General features: G+C 32.3%; 3 protein-coding genes across 6 annotated transcripts; 1 reads left to right on the plus strand and 2 right to left on the minus strand.

The window, feature by feature from the left end:
* Positions 1–7984: 7984 nt before the first annotated feature.
* LOC18592011 (Syntaxin/t-SNARE family protein) lies at positions 7985–11456 on the plus strand. Of its 3 annotated transcripts, XR_001929080.2 has the most exons (6): positions 7985–8403; positions 8693–8807; positions 8915–9550; positions 9675–9855; positions 10964–11104; positions 11212–11456. XR_001929080.2 is itself a non-coding variant. In XM_018125935.2 (5 exons), exons 1-5 carry the CDS (start codon positions 8327–8329, stop codon positions 10987–10989), a joined length of 1035 nt encoding a protein of 344 aa, XP_017981424.1. In that variant the 5' UTR covers positions 7985–8326; the 3' UTR covers positions 10990–11456. The 3 variants fall into 3 exon arrangements, 2 of the variants coding, with proteins under 2 accessions (XP_017981424.1, XP_088665247.1); XM_018125935.2 differs by having other exon boundaries at positions 10964–11456; XM_088809121.1 differs by lacking the exon at positions 7985–8403 and having other exon boundaries at positions 8919–9550; positions 10964–11456.
* A 349-nt stretch (positions 11457–11805) lies between these two features.
* LOC18592012 (uncharacterized) lies at positions 11806–12783 on the minus strand. Its single transcript, XM_007018486.3, has 2 exons — positions 12539–12783; positions 11806–12426 (listed from the first exon to the last, which is right to left on the minus strand). Exons 1-2 carry the CDS (start codon positions 12620–12622, stop codon positions 12070–12072), a joined length of 441 nt encoding a protein of 146 aa, XP_007018548.2. The 5' UTR covers positions 12623–12783; the 3' UTR covers positions 11806–12069.
* Positions 12784–13727: 944 nt separating this feature from the next.
* Positions 13728–15921, minus strand: LOC18592013 (uncharacterized). 2 transcript variants are annotated; one of them, XM_018125938.2, is made up of 5 exons: positions 15709–15921; positions 15551–15625; positions 15399–15443; positions 14228–14260; positions 13728–14130 (listed from the first exon to the last, which is right to left on the minus strand). In XM_018125938.2, the coding sequence occupies exons 2-5, from the start codon at positions 15585–15587 to the stop codon at positions 13952–13954; spliced, it is 294 nt and encodes a 97-aa protein (XP_017981427.1). In that variant the 5' UTR covers positions 15588–15625; positions 15709–15921; the 3' UTR covers positions 13728–13951. The 2 variants fall into 2 exon arrangements, with proteins under 2 accessions (XP_017981427.1, XP_007018549.2); XM_007018487.3 differs by having other exon boundaries at positions 15551–15600; positions 15709–15913.
* Between the last annotated feature and the right edge of the window lie 673 nt (positions 15922–16594).

Genomic DNA, 16594 nt, shown 5'->3' on the forward strand with positions numbered 1-16594 from the left:
TTTATAATTATTATGTTTTCATCATTTTCAAGCTTTAAAAGGATTTCAATGATTGGATTTTGATTTCTGATTTTAAAAAAAATCAGGTAAGTAACTTGATATCTCTTTAGTATTTTCATTCTCTAAAAATCAACCTTAATATGAATTTTACTATCACAGAGTATATATTTTATCCTTTGATTAGAAAATGAATTTACTATTATATAACTATTAATGAAAAACCATGAATGTCCATTCCTTGAAGTGAATGTGACAAACGAGCTACTATTAAAAACTATGAATGTTCATTGCCTGAAGTAAATGCGACAAACGAGCTACTAATAAAAAAATTATAAATTCGTTCATTCCCTGAAGTGAATGCGTTTTCATTTAATAATTATGGTTATAATCATGAATCCATCCATTTTTTAAAGTGAATGCAATATCGTTTAATTATGATGGCCATAATAATTTACACTATCACTATTTTAATTATAATTTTATCATCAAAAGTGGATAGATAATTTTATCACTAGAAGTGGGTAGGTAATTTTACAATAAAAAATGGATGGATGCCTTTAATCCACTAGAAGTGGATAACCCATCATATGTGGATTACCCACCAAAAGTGGATGTATACTTATAACTTATCACAAATAGATGAATATTTTCAATGCACCAAAAGTAGATGGATATCTTAACTCACTAACCCACCAGAAGTGGATAACCCATCAAGAAGTGGATGAATACTTGTAATCCACAAAAAGTGGATAAATAATGCAAAGAATAAAATGAATATTGAAAACGTATTATTATTGATGTGGTATGAAAGATCATTGGTTACGTACCTATTGTACGTCTTAAATTTTATCAAGCATCATTGAAAATTAAAGCATCTTGTGATAATTTTAATCATGATCAAGTTAATATAGTACATCAAGATATTTGTCCACCCTGAAAGAGAAATTGATTACATGGTTGGTAATAAAAATATCTATTATTGATTTTATTCTCCTAAAAAGGAATTGATCATTCGATTGGTAATAGAAATATCTGATAATGAACTTAATAGTAATTGGTATATGTAGTATAACTATATTAGGAAGATGCTTTAATATGTTTTCATTATATTTAAATGGTATGTTCTTATTATGTGTTTTAATTCTATATTTAATATTCTTTTATGTTAACTTATAAGTTTCTTATTGTATATATTTTATTTTATTGAAGAAAATAGAGATATTGATCTTGTTGGATCTAAGATCAATAATGTAAATATATGTCTAGCAAACATTGTTACAACACACACTATATTTAAAGAAAATAAATATTTTTTGTACTTGACAAAATCAATGTCAGTTCAATATCTGGTAATACAAAATTAATTGGAGGCTTCAAAAGAGCTAATATTTTACTACATTGAGGAAAAAAGTAATAGAGGATGTATTATTTTTTATTAAGTCTCAAAGAAGTATATTAAGTTTTAAATATATTCGTTTGAATAGATATCATATTGAGACAATGAATGAAAGAGATGCTTAATACCTTTATATTATATCTATTATCTTAAGTAGAAAGTGTGTGTTGAAAAAAAAATTACTCACTCTGTTATCATAATTAAATTATACAAATATTATAACAATTAAAACCCATAGTAAACCAAAAGTTTACTAATAATTTTAATGTTTGGCATAACTGGTTGGACCATCCCGGATCAATAATGATGCAAAAAAAATGATTAAAAATTTGTATGATCATTCACTAAAAAATCAGAAGATTTTTCAATCTAATGAATTTTATGTGTTGCTTGCTCTAAAGGCAAATAAATTATAAGGTTATCACCAGCTAAAGTTGGGATTGAATTTCCTACGTATTTGAATAATATTCAAGATTATATGTGGATTCATACATCCACCATGTGAACTATTTAGATATTTTACGATTTTAATCGATGTATCGACTAGATGGTCACATATGTGCTTATTAACAGCTTGCAATTTGGCATTTGCAATCATTCGTTTGTAAGCACATTTTTTTAGTTAAATAATCAAGATTATATGTCTTGACAATGTTGGCAGATTTACATCTTAAGCCTTTAATATTGCATATTAGTTGAAATAACTATTAAACAGCTTATTGCTTATGTTTATTCACAAAATGGTATAACAAAATTATTTATTAAACACTTCCAACTGATTGCAAGGCCATTACTTATAAAATTCAAACTTCCAATGAGTGCTTGGAGGCATGTCATTTTGGATGCAGCAGCATTTGTATGCATCAGGCCAAACGAGTTATTATAAATTCTCCCTATACAATTGTTTTATAGTTAGGAACCAAACATTTCCCATCTAAGAATTTTTTAGTGTGCAGTATATGTTTTAATTGCTCCACTACAATACACAAAAATGGGTCCTCAAAGGAGGTTAAGAATATATATTGGATACGAATATCCATTTGTAATTAAATATATAGAATTATCAATAAGAGATTTATTCATGACAAAATTTGTCAATTGTCATATTGATGAAACAATTTTTCCAACATTAGGGGGAGAAAAATATGCAGCTGCAAAAGAAAATTTCTTAGAATGAATTATCATTAATTAGTTTTGATCCTCGCACAAATCAATATAAATTTGAAGCTTAAAAGATAATTCTTTTACAAAATATAGTAAATCAGTTGCTAGACATATTTACTGACCTAAAAGAATAATTAAATCTTATACACCAGCTGCAAATGCTCCTATTAACATTAATGTCATTGTAGGACAAGGCACGTCAGAAGCGTTAAGACCAATCAATTTCAAAGATAAAATCCTCGAAAAAAAAAAGCAGTAAATATTTAAGATGGTCAGAAAGAGGAAGTAGAAACTCTATAAGAGACCTTTCACATAATTGAGAAAATTTCAAAAGAAATTAAAGTATATGAAATCATTAAAAATGAAGAGATCTCAATCAATTATGTCATGATGGGAAAATATGAAACCGGTAAATAAACGTTGATGATATTTTGTATATAATATAGAGCTCAGTATTATGAAAGAAAAACGAGGATTTTGAACTTATATTTATTAAAGAATGTAGACATATAAATGATTGGCCAATATGAAAAAATGCAATTAAAGTGGAATTGAATTTAATTGCAAAACATGAAGTTTTTGAACCTATAATCCGTACATCAAATGATGTAAAACTAATGAGATATAAATAGGTATTTGTGCAAATATGAAATGAGAAAAATGAGATTATGAAGTATAAAGCACGGCTTGTCGCACAAGGTTTTCTCTAAAGATCTAGTATTAAAGATGAAGAGATATTTTCTATGGTGGATACAATTACAAATCTATATTAACTAGTCTGACAATAAATGAGAAAATTAAAATGCGTCTAATGAGTGTCGCTACAGCCTATTTATATGGCTCACTAGATAACGATATCTATATGAAAATCCCTGAAGGATTTAAGTTGCATGAATCATAAAATTTGAATTGTCGAGAAATTTATTCAATCAAATTAAATAAATATGCATATGGATTAAAGCAATTCAGACACATGTGGTATAATCGCCTTAGTGCATATTTATTGAAAGAATGCTATAGAAATAATCTTATATGCCCATGTATGTTATAAAAGGGTTTAGATATGAATTTATTATAATTGCTGTCTATGTTGATACTTAAATATTATTGAAACTCCTGAAAAGTTATTAAAAGCCGTTGATTACTTAAAGAAAGAATTTGAAATGAAAGACCTTAAAAAAATTAAGTTTTGTTTGGGTCTTCAGATTAAACACTTGACAAATGAAATTTTTGTCTTTCAATCTAATTGTATAGCAAAAGTGCTAAAATGATTTAATATGAAAAAAGCATATCCATTGAGTTCACTAATAGTTGTAAGGTCATTAGATGTAAAAAAAAAAAAAAAACTTTTTCCTACCTCATGAGGATAATGAAGAATTTCTTGGTCCTAAAGTATCGTATCTTATTGCAATTGGAGCACTAATGTATCTTGCTAGCAAAATATGACTTGATATATCAATTGCTGTGAAGTTATTAGAAAGATATAGTTTTTCTCAAACTCAAAAACATTAGAATGGAATTAAACATATACTTCGATATCTTCAAGGAATAATGAATATAGGCTTATATTATTCAAATGCATCAAAATAAATTTTAATTGATTATGCAGATGCAGAATATTTATTTGATCCACACAAATCTCAATCCCAAATAGATTACTTGTTTACATTTGGAGGTACGGCTATTTCATGACGTTTTATAAAACAAACTATAGTTGCTACTTCTTCTAACCATGCAAAAATTTTAGTAACTCATAAGCAAATCATGAATGTGTCTGGTTAAGATCTGTAACTCAACATATTTAATAAATGTGTGGTTTGTCAACTAAGAACGAAATTCCAAAAACGTTATATGAGGATAATATTGATTGCATAACACAACTAAATAAAAGATATATTAAAGGATATCGAACAAAACACATAGTTCGTCAAAATTTTTCTTCACTCATGATCTTCAAGAAAAGGGTGAAATAAGTGTTCAACAAATTCAAACAAGTGACAATCTAGCAGATTTGTTCATTAAAGCCATTCTTACTGTAACATTTGATAGTTGGAATGTATCATTTTAAAGATATCTATAATGTAATCATCAGGGGAGTAAAATACCCACTATATTCTTTTTCTTCATCAAGGCTTTTCCCACTGGATTTTTATTGATAAAGTTTTTAATGAGGTAATATTTCAAAAGTGTATTTTTAAAAATATTATGTACTCTTTTTCCTTCACTAGGATTTTTTTTCCCATGAGGTTTGTTCCTAGTAAGGTTTTAACGATGCATATTTTTAATACAACGGATATTCAAAGGGAAGTGTTATGAATATTTTTGTGAATATCCATTTATGTTATTTATATCTAGATTTGATGTAAATTAGTTTGGATTAAGATTTAATACGTCTAATCCCTAAATGTTATCTTCATTTTGTAAATTCAATTTAAATAAAGGGTTATTAGCTTATAAATAGATCCTTTCACTTTATTTGTAAATATATATTTGAATAAGGTCTTCTTACTTTCTCTAATTACTTTCTTTCCCTCTAAATATTTTCACTTATATTTTTCTACAGTTGTTCTTTTAAAATTTATTTCATAACAGTAGAAAATTTGTTTATTGGTGACAGTGATTATATTTGTTATTTTTTTAAAATTATCATTTTAAATAATTTTCTTGTTAATATTAATAAGATTTATCTAATCTTTAATTATATAAAAGTTTTAATTGCATCAAATAAATTTTATTAAAAATATTTTATCACAAATATTAATAAAATATATTCAATTTATAAATATAAGTTCCAATTGCATAATTTCCATTAAAAATGTTTTTCTAATAGTGTTGAATAATTTATAATAGTATTGAAATCTAAAATCCAAAATTTTTAATTTTGATTCTTGCAAATAATATTTATTTTACTCTTTTCTTAATTTACCTATTTTTTAATATTTACAATCATTTTTTTGATTAATAAAAGAGGATTTTCAACAATTTTGAGACTTGAGTCCAAACTTGACACCACGAAGAGAGAGGACGAAATAAAGGTACATGTTAATGATTCTGAGACCTAAGTACAAGGGTAATTTCAGATATTCAATAAGTCTCTTTTGACAAAGTATGCTGGCGTGATAAATATGCATTTCAATTTCAGATTCTGATCAACCTCAAATGAACCTGGTTATAGAGGAAAAACTAATCCCTCTTCTTCAATTATCATTCATTTTTCCATCAAAGTTATTTACAAATTTTTTTGGATCTAATTTTATTGAGGGAAGAAGGGGAGGAGATTGAGTAAGAGAAAGTTGGATAGAATTTTTTTTTAATCTTTTGTCTTTAAAATTAAGAAAATCAGTAAATTTATTTTTAAATATCTCAAAATTTTAAATTTATTTTTTAATGAGGTGACATCATTTGTAGTGAAATATAAATCCATTATAAAATTTCAATTATATATAATTGAAATATCAGTTGTATATTAGATGCCATTATCTTTTATTTATAAACAACTAACTTCACATATTTAAAAATATTTGTATCTTATATATAATTATTACTTAAAAATAATTACAACGTAAACATGTACTTGCAATGTGCATGACAATAAATATTAAAATATACAAAAAATACGATAAAATCAAATTAAAAAAGGAAAAAGAAAAAATGAAGGTATAGATATAATTTTCATAACATATGGAATCATATGGTTTCTAAATCTATAACATAAGTAAAAAGGAAGCCAAAAAGGGCTTTCTCAGTTTGCCACATTTTAGTTTTCTTATTTTACCACGTGGCATCTTACAGTGTGATTAGGAAAAACAAATTGCCATTGAGTGAGTCAAATAAAAACAATGAAGAATGCTTTTAAAGGGTGCCCACGCCCAGCTTTGAGGAAAGGGGTTTTAAATTTGTGACAGGACTTTCAAAAGAAAACCCAAATTGCAGGAGGAGAACGGTGGTTAGGCTTTTTTAGATAGAGAGGAAACTGGCGGCAGAAGGAAGGGGAAGAGAAGAAACGAGGAAAGGGAAAGAAATAGGAAGCCACTGCCAGAAAGACTTAGGCCAACAAGGGCGACGACGCCGGGGACTGAGTAATGGAGAGAAGGTTTAGAGAAAGGGGTTGGTTGCTGCCAGTGGAAGAAGAAGAAGAGAGCAAAAATGTAGAAATGGGATAGGGTTGGCAACTAAGGTTAGGTTAAAATTAAAATCACGTGGTTTTATGAAGGATACAAAAAAGAAAAAGAAGTGGGTTGGATTCATCCAAGTCTAACCTAGTTCAGGTTTAGTTAATTTATTTTTTTTATTTATAATTTCTTTTTTTATATGTGAATTAAAAATATGAATATAGGATAAGAATAAAAAGTGAAACAATTTTTTTTGATAAATAATAAAAAATTAACAATTAATTGAATAAAGTTAATAATGACTTATCAAAATTATTGAAGGATCCTCAAATTATTTTCGCAAAGTGAATTAATTCAAAAAAATTATAAAAGCATAAGATAAGAAAGTAGTAATTAAAATTGACAATAATTTAGAAAATTTCATCATTCAAACTAAGAACATTTTTATAAGTGTAATTAATATTCATTTAATTTTGACTTTTAAAAAATATTCATTTTATTTTAATAATTTTATTATATAAATGATGCAACTTATCAATAATTATTTTATAAATATTATATTTTCAAAACATGAATTTTATTTCGCTATTAGAATAATGTAATTAAAAAAAATGACTATATCAACATTAGCATATATTAAGATATAACAAATCAAATGTTTTTTAAAAAGTTTATTTAAATAAAAAATGTTGCTTAGTAAGACATAAAAAAATATTTTTAAAATATTGAATTTTTAAAAGAATTATCTTTAATTTATCATTATTACTATTACTTATAATATTTTTAAATTTAAAATTATTTTTCTTTTATTATTATTTTTATTTATAATATTATATAATTTAAAATTAATTTTAATAACAATTCAATACTCACGAAGAGGGGCACCACTCTAGTAATGTAATAATGCCATGCCATGTTATCTTGTTCGTTGATATGAATTCTTTTTTCTTTTAAAATGATATTCATTACTCCCACGTTTCAAATGAAAATCAGCTCATGATTTATTTATAGTTTTTCAAATTGCCATTAAATATGAAAGAACAAGAACACGTTCTAGATTCAATCCAAAAAATAAAGATCTTTAACGATAAGTATATCCACACGTACTTGACCTTATTCAAAGTTTTCAGGTGCTGGACGAAGATTCGAACACACGGAAACATGATCTCACTTCGGTCAAAAGCGAACACTAATTTATTAGTTTACTAGTTCTAGTGTGTTGAACTCTCTTCCGTCTCTTTTTGACACGTCGGCATCGAAAACGACGTCGTGTGAGGTAAAAATGAGTGCTTCTTCGCGGCTGATTCAATCTGACCCGCGGGCAGCTTCGATCCATAATTATTGACATCATGCGGCTGCTGTGACCGACCCTTTTTTGACCTTATTTATTTGAAACTCCCTCCGTCTCTTTCTCTGATTCTCACCCTTTTTCACCCTCTCCTCTATTTTGCCCTTTCGTTACCAATTTAAATCTAAAAGATTTTGTTGATCTGCGCCTTCAGTTCCGGGATTTTAGCGAAACTTAGATTCAATTAGCTTTTGTTTTTGAAGAAAACAATTGGGGGCGCAGATATTGTAGATGTGGTTTCATTTAATTGTAATTAATTGATTAATTAATCGAAGCGGAATATTGTTTTTGCGTTTCTCTTTTGAAATGGCTTCGAGTTTTGATCGGTGGGAAAAAGATCCTTTCTTCTCTGTGGCTGAAGAAGTTCAGGAATCTGCTGACAGGTAAAATGATTTCCTTTTCTCATTTTGGGTTTCTTTTTCCAGCTGGATTAATTTTAATTTTTTTCTTAGATTTTATGGAAATGTTTTGGAAAGTACAGAAGATTAGTCTTCGAGGTTGAAAGTAGAATTTTTTTTTTTTTAGGAATTAGGTCCCTAAATGCTAAATTAAGATTTAAAATTTCAATTGGTTGATGATTGCTTGAGAATTTGATTTCATTTGTATTGGTCGTTTTTGAGTTATTTGGAAGATAAATTGTCTCATGTCAATTTTGTTTTCGGGAATCCAAAGGATGGAATCGACATACAGAACCTGGATACACGCGAAAAAGGACGTTTCTAGTACGTGGAATTTGGAGGAACTTCGTAGGGATCTGCGTACTGCCCTTGGCACTACCAAATGGCAGGTCATCTTACTATTTCTATCTTTTTTATGTGTGGTTCATTTCGTGAATGTTTTGGTTGGGGTTTTGCTTGGTTCAGCATTGTGAGAAATTGAATTTTTGACTTGCAGTTAGAGGAGTTTGAAAAGGCTGTCCAATCAAGTTACGGTGGGAGTTCAAGTGAGGATTCAAGAGATAGGCATCACGAATTTATTGTAGCAATTGAGGATCAGATTTCAAAGATTGAAAAATCATTGCAGGAATCAGCTCTTTCGGAGGGTAAGGCATTGATGCCTTGGGTGCGTTTGGATGAAGGTGAATGCAATGAGCTTGCTTTGTTTTTGTCTGGACCATCTGTATCTGGAGAGAAGAAACTTCCTCCTAAGAGTCATGGTAGAGAAAATGAAATCACACAAGGAATCGATAAAGAATCAGTGGCACATTGCTCAAAGAATCCTCAGTCTGTTGAGTGGAGCTCCTCCGAGGCTAAGGGCCAAAAGTCACATGGGCATAGGAGGACTGCTAGTGCTAGTGCTGACATTGGTGCTTGGAAGATTGCAATTGCTGATGATGCTTTACAGCAGAACTCTTCCAATGGTCAGCCCTCTATTCCCCCACGAAAGGTACCAAGCTTGTCTGGTTTCCTTGATTCCCTGGATTCTGTAGCCAAGTTGAAGTGGCCAAAGAATGGCATCAGGAAGTGCAAGGCAGTAGATCGTCATCACGAGTCTGATACAGAGTTGTTGAGACCTCCTCAGTTGGATAGGGTGAATGTCTACTCTACTTCTGTACCATTTGAAATATAGTTTTTTAGATTTGCCTTCTTGTTACCATGTTCTGTGCTGCCCCACTAGTGTTCATAAGTTCCTATTTTATCATTTCTTCCTGCAGGGCATTAATGCATGCTATGAAAGAAGTAAGAGTTGCCTGAATTGCGATGATTGTTATGATAAGCAACTTTATGGCTGGTATGGGGCTATTCAAAGACAGCTTCAAAGGTCTCAGTATCAAATGCAATATAGTCGTCCCATTCAACTGTCCGTTTGGATTGTCCTCTTCCTTTGCTTGATTGGTGAGCTTGCTTCAAATTTGTATTACTAGGTTTCTTTTTTTTGGGCTTATTAACCTTCAATTTTTAGCAATTTTTTTATCATTATGCTAATTAGCAAAGGCAAAGTTCATTTTTCACTGTTATCATCCTAATTAGATTATGTGCTTGATGCTACTTGGATGGTGAATTCTCATTCAACTGGAGTATGAGAACAATAAAATGTACAGAGAGTAAAGACTGAAAGAAGTGAAATAGAAGTGTATATGAAAAGTGCCCCAAATAGACCACTAACAAATAGAGATGCACTATCTAGCCTATAGGACCTTAGATTCCTTATTTCATAATATTTTGGCATATTTAGAGCATGATATTTTAAATGCATACTAATTGTGAACAAATGATCAGAGTAGACGAGTGAGACAAACATTGAGGTTAATGGTAAATCAGAATCCTAGAGTTTTAGGTCAATCAGAATACAGTATTCAGTCTTAACAAGCTTAGAAATAAAAATGAAGATGGAGTAAAATACACGGTCAAAAATTTCCTAAGAGTCTCATTTTTGGTATATAGGTTGATTATTCAGAAGAGATGAGAAATTTACAAGGATGTTATTGATAAAGCTAGAACAGGTTCAATGGAATGGAGAAATGCTGCTGGATATCCTATGATTGTAAGATATCTATCAAGGTGATGGACATCTATATCAATTATGGTTTATGGTGCAAAGTTTTGGGCAGTTAGATGGATGCATGCTAATACAAGAAGAGATAGGTTACAAAGAATGTTATCTATAAAGGATGGTGGCCGCTTTCACTGCGAACAAATTAGAAAGTGGATAACTCATGGTTTAGAGAGCATAACATAAGCCTGTGATACATAATATGAAGGAGTAACTCTATGCTGGTAGAAACACTGAAAAAAGCAGGAATCACATGGGGTGTATTAAAATAATTAGAACCAAGATTAACTGCATTTATAGACTCCTGCAATCAATTCAGATTGTTTGCTTCCTACGCATTCAGATTGTGGTGCTAGTGCCACTTCTTGCTATGTTTTAACTGTATTCGCATTTTCTGAAATTGAGTCCGTGAAAGTCTATGAAGCCTAAACATTTTGTTTTCGTATGCAGTTTTAATCGCATTTCATACAATATGAAAAGGAGATGCAGAATCTTAAGTCAGCAGTTTTTACTCAGTGGCTTGCTATTTGGGATGTAGGTGGTTGAGGAGTATAGATTGTGCATATTATACTCACTCGATGTTTGACCCAGGTAAATTTTGGGTGAAGGCAGTACGACAAAAAGCGAGAGCACCTTTTTTTTGTCTTCTCTTTTCCTTGACCACTTCTTGTCTCTCCCTTCCAATTTTGATTTTTCAGATGAAAGGAAAGTCCTGTAGTTTAATTAAGGAGCACAGGGATGACGAAGTTGAACTGAGGCTGTTGGATCATGTAATATATGTTCTTTTTTCTTTTCTCCTTACAGACGAGTTTGTTGTATTACTACAAATCGTGTAGCATTTCAAGCCCCCCTTCCCCATTTTTTTTTCTTTTAGTTGTAACCAACTAGCAAACTGTAGAAGAGAAGTGGGAAATTTAATTAAATCAGACCTCAATTATGGAAAGTGTTGAAGTTCCTTCACTTGTGTCATCTCATTTGCATATTCAACCCACCATAAACATGGATCATCTGATACATTATACATTGTGGGAAGATGCATTCAAAAATTATTGGTGAATTCTTATCGTGTAATACAAATGTTTAATGGCTAATGACCTAGTAAAAACTGAAGATTATTGATCTCCATGAAATGGCTGCATCGCCTCCATGCTCTTTGTTTTAAGGCATATGCCAAGTATCATTTTCCGATTAATTTGTTGCTGCAAAAATTTATGGCTGAGGGGCTTTGAACATTTTTATTACCAGTACTCGTTGGTTCACCTCATTTACATTTCACTTTGCAAAAGATAAGGTTTTGGCGTATAAAATGCATTTTATTGCTATAGCATTTACCAATTATCAAGGTAATTAAATATGCTAAGTTTCCTTTTTCTCAATCCTCAACAGCAACTCTCACCAGGACAACAACTGAAGATAAAAAGAAGGAATAAACATGCCAAGACTTGGTAAAAATCTAATACTAGTAACATTCTAGACCGATATTTATGTCTAGGGAGAAAGACATCTTGATTTTGGCTTGGTGGTTCATGTTGATTTTTCTGTTGATACCAAATCAATCAGACCATCGATGAGCCTGTCGTCAGGTATCGGTAACTTAAGTAGGAACCAGCAACCAAGAGCGGCACAAAGAACTCGACAAGGCCTGCATATTTAGGCATGCTGTCATCCTTGATCACAAAAGCACTCATCTCTTTCATATTTTTCGGTTCATCAGTTGAAGCAACCTGGATATCCGCATCCTTCTTCAAAGTGTAACCCTGAAGAACTCCGACCTGGTACTTGAGGAGCAAGTTCTGAGCCGCCTTGCTGTGTCCGATATCCTTGAATTCCTTTGTCGCATCTTTCCCTGCTGACTCCAACAGCACCCCTTCTCCTCCTGGATGTTCTTCCAGGAACTTTGTCAGGTTCAGTACCTACAAGAGTTAGTCAAGTCTAATTATTTGCTACATAGATATAGTTTATACGTGGACGAACGTGATCAGTATGCAACTCTTGGATGTGGATGAAAAGAGAGAGCAGGATTACCCTGCCATCGATGACAAGCCAGCAATCTTTCTTTGATTTGTGTTGAGCAACCTCTGAGAGGGTGTAAACCGTGTGTTCAGCCATTGGTTCTTGTGAGAAAGGACTGAAAAACGAGCGACTATGCTTATCTTTGTCAGGGCTACCCTAATTTATCCTAGATGGACGGAGAAGGTGGAGACTTGGGGATAAATGAAACAATGGGATCAGGTGAAAGCAAGGGACGGGTTAGCTCTCGCTTCCCCGCATGCGACCTACCAACCTTAGTGATGAAAGAGGAAGGTAGCACGCGCAGAGCAATAAAGATTTGTCAATTTGTCTATCTGGTGGCTTGTTATTGGTTAATGCTGTTGAGTAACTAGAGTTGGTCCACTGACTCAGGAGTCAGGCTGTCAGGTTTCAGCACAACAGTTCGATTGTAATAAGGAAGGTTACTAATTACGACTTCCCTAGGAGAAAATGCGCAAGTAGGGACGGAACTAAAACGGGATGAAGGGGCGGGAAGGAATTGTTGAAGAAGAGCCTAAAAGAACGATAACTTTGGGAGATAGGTTCCTAAGCCGCTCCGTTACTTCCTCCTTTCCCTGGAACAGATTAAGATCGGAATTTATCACCACAGACAACTAGCACAAGTTATTTGAAGCCTTTGAACTTGTAACTTAACCCTAACGGTTAAGATTAATGAGCTTTAAATTGGAGGTTTCCATATTCAAGCTTTTAACATGGACAATTCAATTTCTGGTTTGGATGGTAAAGCCTATGGAAATAAGAAATAATTATCTCTTTGTTTTCTATTCTGAAATTCAATGAATTTTCATTAGTGATTTTAATAAAAAAGAAAAAAGAAAAAAGAAAAAGACAGTTTGCTGTTCTATCCAGCTTGCAACTTGTGTTTAGGCATGCAAAATCCACAATATTACCGTCCGCATCCCTTCATCAGTCTTCCCCTGAATCTAAATAAGCCTTCTTCTAATACTTCCATAAGCAAGGATACCACCAAAACTAATAGAAATTATTCGTAGAAGCTTAACTTTCCTTTTGAAAATGAGAACTCTCACCAAGTCAATACCATATGAACAGTCTCAAGCTAGAACATAACAAGCTCAGCAATCAGCATCTCAAGCAGCAGCAGAAAAAATATGAAAGACTATAAGGAAGCTCCTTCGACACACCCCCATGGATGGAATTTCACTTCGTAAAAGAAACTCCACTCAATTTCATTGATTCCTCTCGCTGAACTTACATTACTCCAAACTGAACCTTAAACATCTCAAATACAAAAGTAAATCCAGGATGTACCCTGTTCAATATGACTGTTTGCAGGCAAAAACTTGTGGATAATGCACTAAACTGTGACATTTCTCTAATTCATACTTCATTGGTTACAGATCTTAATTCATCTCCAAACTGAAAAGATTACTGTGACTCACGAATTTCCTTGCTGCTTTTTGGTATTACTTTGAACTCACCATCCTTAGTTCGGTCCTCTTTGCCAAATTCTAAGCCTTGGAATGTGACCCTAGACGATCTGTACTGGCTACCATAGGCAGACCCAAAGCCCCATCCAAGGCCAAAGCCAACCCCACAGCCACCACCTTCGCATAAAGAATAAATCCAATGTTAACTTACGACTCATTCATTAGAGTCAGCAAAGCAGATTAACAAAGGAACCATAAGTATTTAAAGGAATACCTGCACCAAGCCCAAAGAGACTCAAAGGCATCCCTGCAAATGAGAAAAGAAACCACAAGTGAGAGAAAAAGCTTATTACTGCATCCATGGAATGAGAAGGAGATATATTCATAAATTTCAATTCTAAGACAATACCTTAATTTAGAGAGAAGCTGCAAACATTTACATATATTCACAAAATATGAAATAGAAGTCATTCAAATAACAATTAAGTTCATAATTTAGCCATATATAATTTTTCATATTGATCAATTGCAGAATAAAGTTAAAAGGTTATCATGTATCCCAAACCTGACGAGGCAAAAACAAAAGAAATAATTTTATAAGGTTTAAAAAACAACAAAGAAGTAAACTGAGTTTAAGATTGTTGAACTATCTCTAAGCCCAACAAGTGTTAAAGGTTCTAAAACTAAACCTTCATCATCATAATTCCATGTTATAGAAAGTGATACTACGTAAAACATCCTTATAGTTTTCTCACTAGCTACCAAAGACAAAAAAGAGAACAGAAAGAAAGGGCCCGAGATTCAATTCCCATCAATGAAGAAAGCTACCATAAGACTCAACCCTCATTTCCAGGCCAAGGAAGACTTTGAGATGAACAGGAAACAATAAGTACATTACCAATTCTCAACAAATTGGCACATTCAGATCTCGTCACACTTCTAAGTATCATGATTCAATTGCTTGCCAATTGAAATGCCCATCGGCAGCAGAACAATCATCACCAAATAGTTTCATAACATCTTAAAAGGTATCTCTAGTAAGCTAAGACTGGCAGATGAAGTGATGAACATATAACATATAACCCTGACAGACAGATGATGAAGGGATCATGACTGGTACTACATTCCCGTCTGACATCAACAATTCAATCTAGAGTCTTATGTCTAACGTCAACATGCAACTAAAATTATAATCTTCAGCCCACATCAACAACCAAGGCGACTACAAAGTCCATGTCCCATATCTCACAAACGATGAAAACAAGTACTGACAACTACTTCCTTGGATCAAATACGCATGACTAGAGCGACAGACAATACATTTCCACTGTTTGGTTCATATATTTCAGTCTGGGGATATCTTTATGCATGACAGTTAAAGGAAAATAAAGAGAATTTAAGCTGAAACATAAAATTTAAAAAGAGATAAAAAAAAAAAAAAAAACCTCCAAAACCCCATCCAACTCCGAAGCCGCAACCAACACCAAAACCTGAGGGCAAAATTGACAAAAAAAAAAACAGAAAAGAAGAAAGCGTAAAGACGAGAAATTTATTTCAAGAGAATATAAAAAGAGATGCAAAATACACGTGGGCATACCAAGGCCAACGCCAAATCCATTGAAGTTTGTAATCATTTTGCGTTCGGCGCTGAATAAGAAGAGATGCTATCAAACTGAGAATTGAGTGGAAAAAGAAAAGATAAAAGAAAGGGGCAGTGAATTATTATTACAGTAGAACAATGGAAATGACAGTTACCTTACTCAACTGTAAGAAACAGGAACTGGTATCAAAGATTAACTAATTGATCTCCCACGAAAAGAACAAGAACCGGAGAACAGATTCAGATTAGGAACTGAGGTCTCCCTGCTTGTGTTCAGTTGTTCGTTATTTTATTTATTTATTTTTTTGGCACGGCAAAAACTGTGGAGCTTGAAATGACCAAAGTGCCTGCTTTGTTCTAAGGAAGAGGGGCCTTCCAAGTTCCAATGGGGATGTAGATTGTAATCAAAAAATTAAATATTGTAATCTCTCCCAACAACCCGAGCCCAGAGAGGCCCAAAGGGCCAGAACTGCCCAATTGATTTTGTGGCGGCCCTACAGGCTCTGACGTGCATAACATATGACATTTATTGATTGATAATGACGGGGAAGGTAACCTCCTTCTTGCTTTATTTTCACAGGCCCAACCATGGGAGGTTGACAAGGGCTGATTAAAACTTGAGATATATATTTATATCTAAGAGTTAATTTTGGGTTGGACTGATGGGCCAGGGTGGGGTCAATTCTATGATAGTGGGGTCTTGACAAATCTTTACAACTACTCCTATCCAACTTACTTAATGGACGATAGTCCCACCAGGCATGATCGTTATTCTGATTTTTTTTTACTTCTAGCATTATGTTTTGTTTCATGGGCTTGGATCTGGCTCTTCGGATGTTGTCTGCTCCAAACTGGTGCCCTGCCTTAAAAGGAACGTAACCTTTCGTCATGGATAACGTGTTTGATATCCGTACAAGTATATATCAATTCAATGATAAGACTTGACAAAGTTTTACAACTTCCATAAACTAGTACTTAACAAAATGATTACACAGCGGGGTCCAAATCCAAGTAATTTCCGAAGTCAAACCAACCGATGCT

This window comes from Theobroma cacao, chromosome 8 (assembly GCF_053813885.1).
Source record: "Theobroma cacao isolate CCN51 chromosome 8, ASM5381388v1, whole genome shotgun sequence".
NCBI lineage: Eukaryota > Viridiplantae > Streptophyta > Magnoliopsida > Malvales > Malvaceae > Theobroma > Theobroma cacao.

Bases quoted from the DNA above. Each gene is read 5' to 3' on its own strand.
- LOC18592013 (XM_018125938.2), bottom strand. From the start codon at position 15,587: ATGATTACAAACTTCAATGGATTTGGCGTTGGCCTTG. The intron at 14,261-15,398 runs GTTTTTTTTTTT...TCTCATTTGCAG, and splicing joins AGTTGGATGGGGTTTTGGAG to GGATGCCTTTGAGTCTCTTT. The intron at 14,131-14,227 runs GTATTCCTTTAA...CTTTATGCGAAG, and splicing joins TCTCTTTGGGCTTGGTGCAG to GTGGTGGCTGTGGGGTTGGC.
- LOC18592011 (XM_018125935.2), top strand. From the start codon at position 8,327: ATGGCTTCGAGTTTTGATCGGTGGGAAAAAGATCCTTTCTTCTCTGTG. The intron at 9,551-9,674 runs GTGAATGTCTAC...TTCTTCCTGCAG, and splicing joins GACCTCCTCAGTTGGATAGG to GGCATTAATGCATGCTATGA. The intron at 9,856-10,963 runs GTGAGCTTGCTT...TTTCGTATGCAG, and splicing joins CCTCTTCCTTTGCTTGATTG to TTTTAATCGCATTTCATACA.
- LOC18592012 (XM_007018486.3), bottom strand. From the start codon at position 12,622: ATGGCTGAACACACGGTTTACACCCTCTCAGAGGTTGCTCAACACAAA. The intron at 12,427-12,538 runs GTAATCCTGCTC...TAACTCTTGTAG, and splicing joins GGCTTGTCATCGATGGCAGG to GTACTGAACCTGACAAAGTT.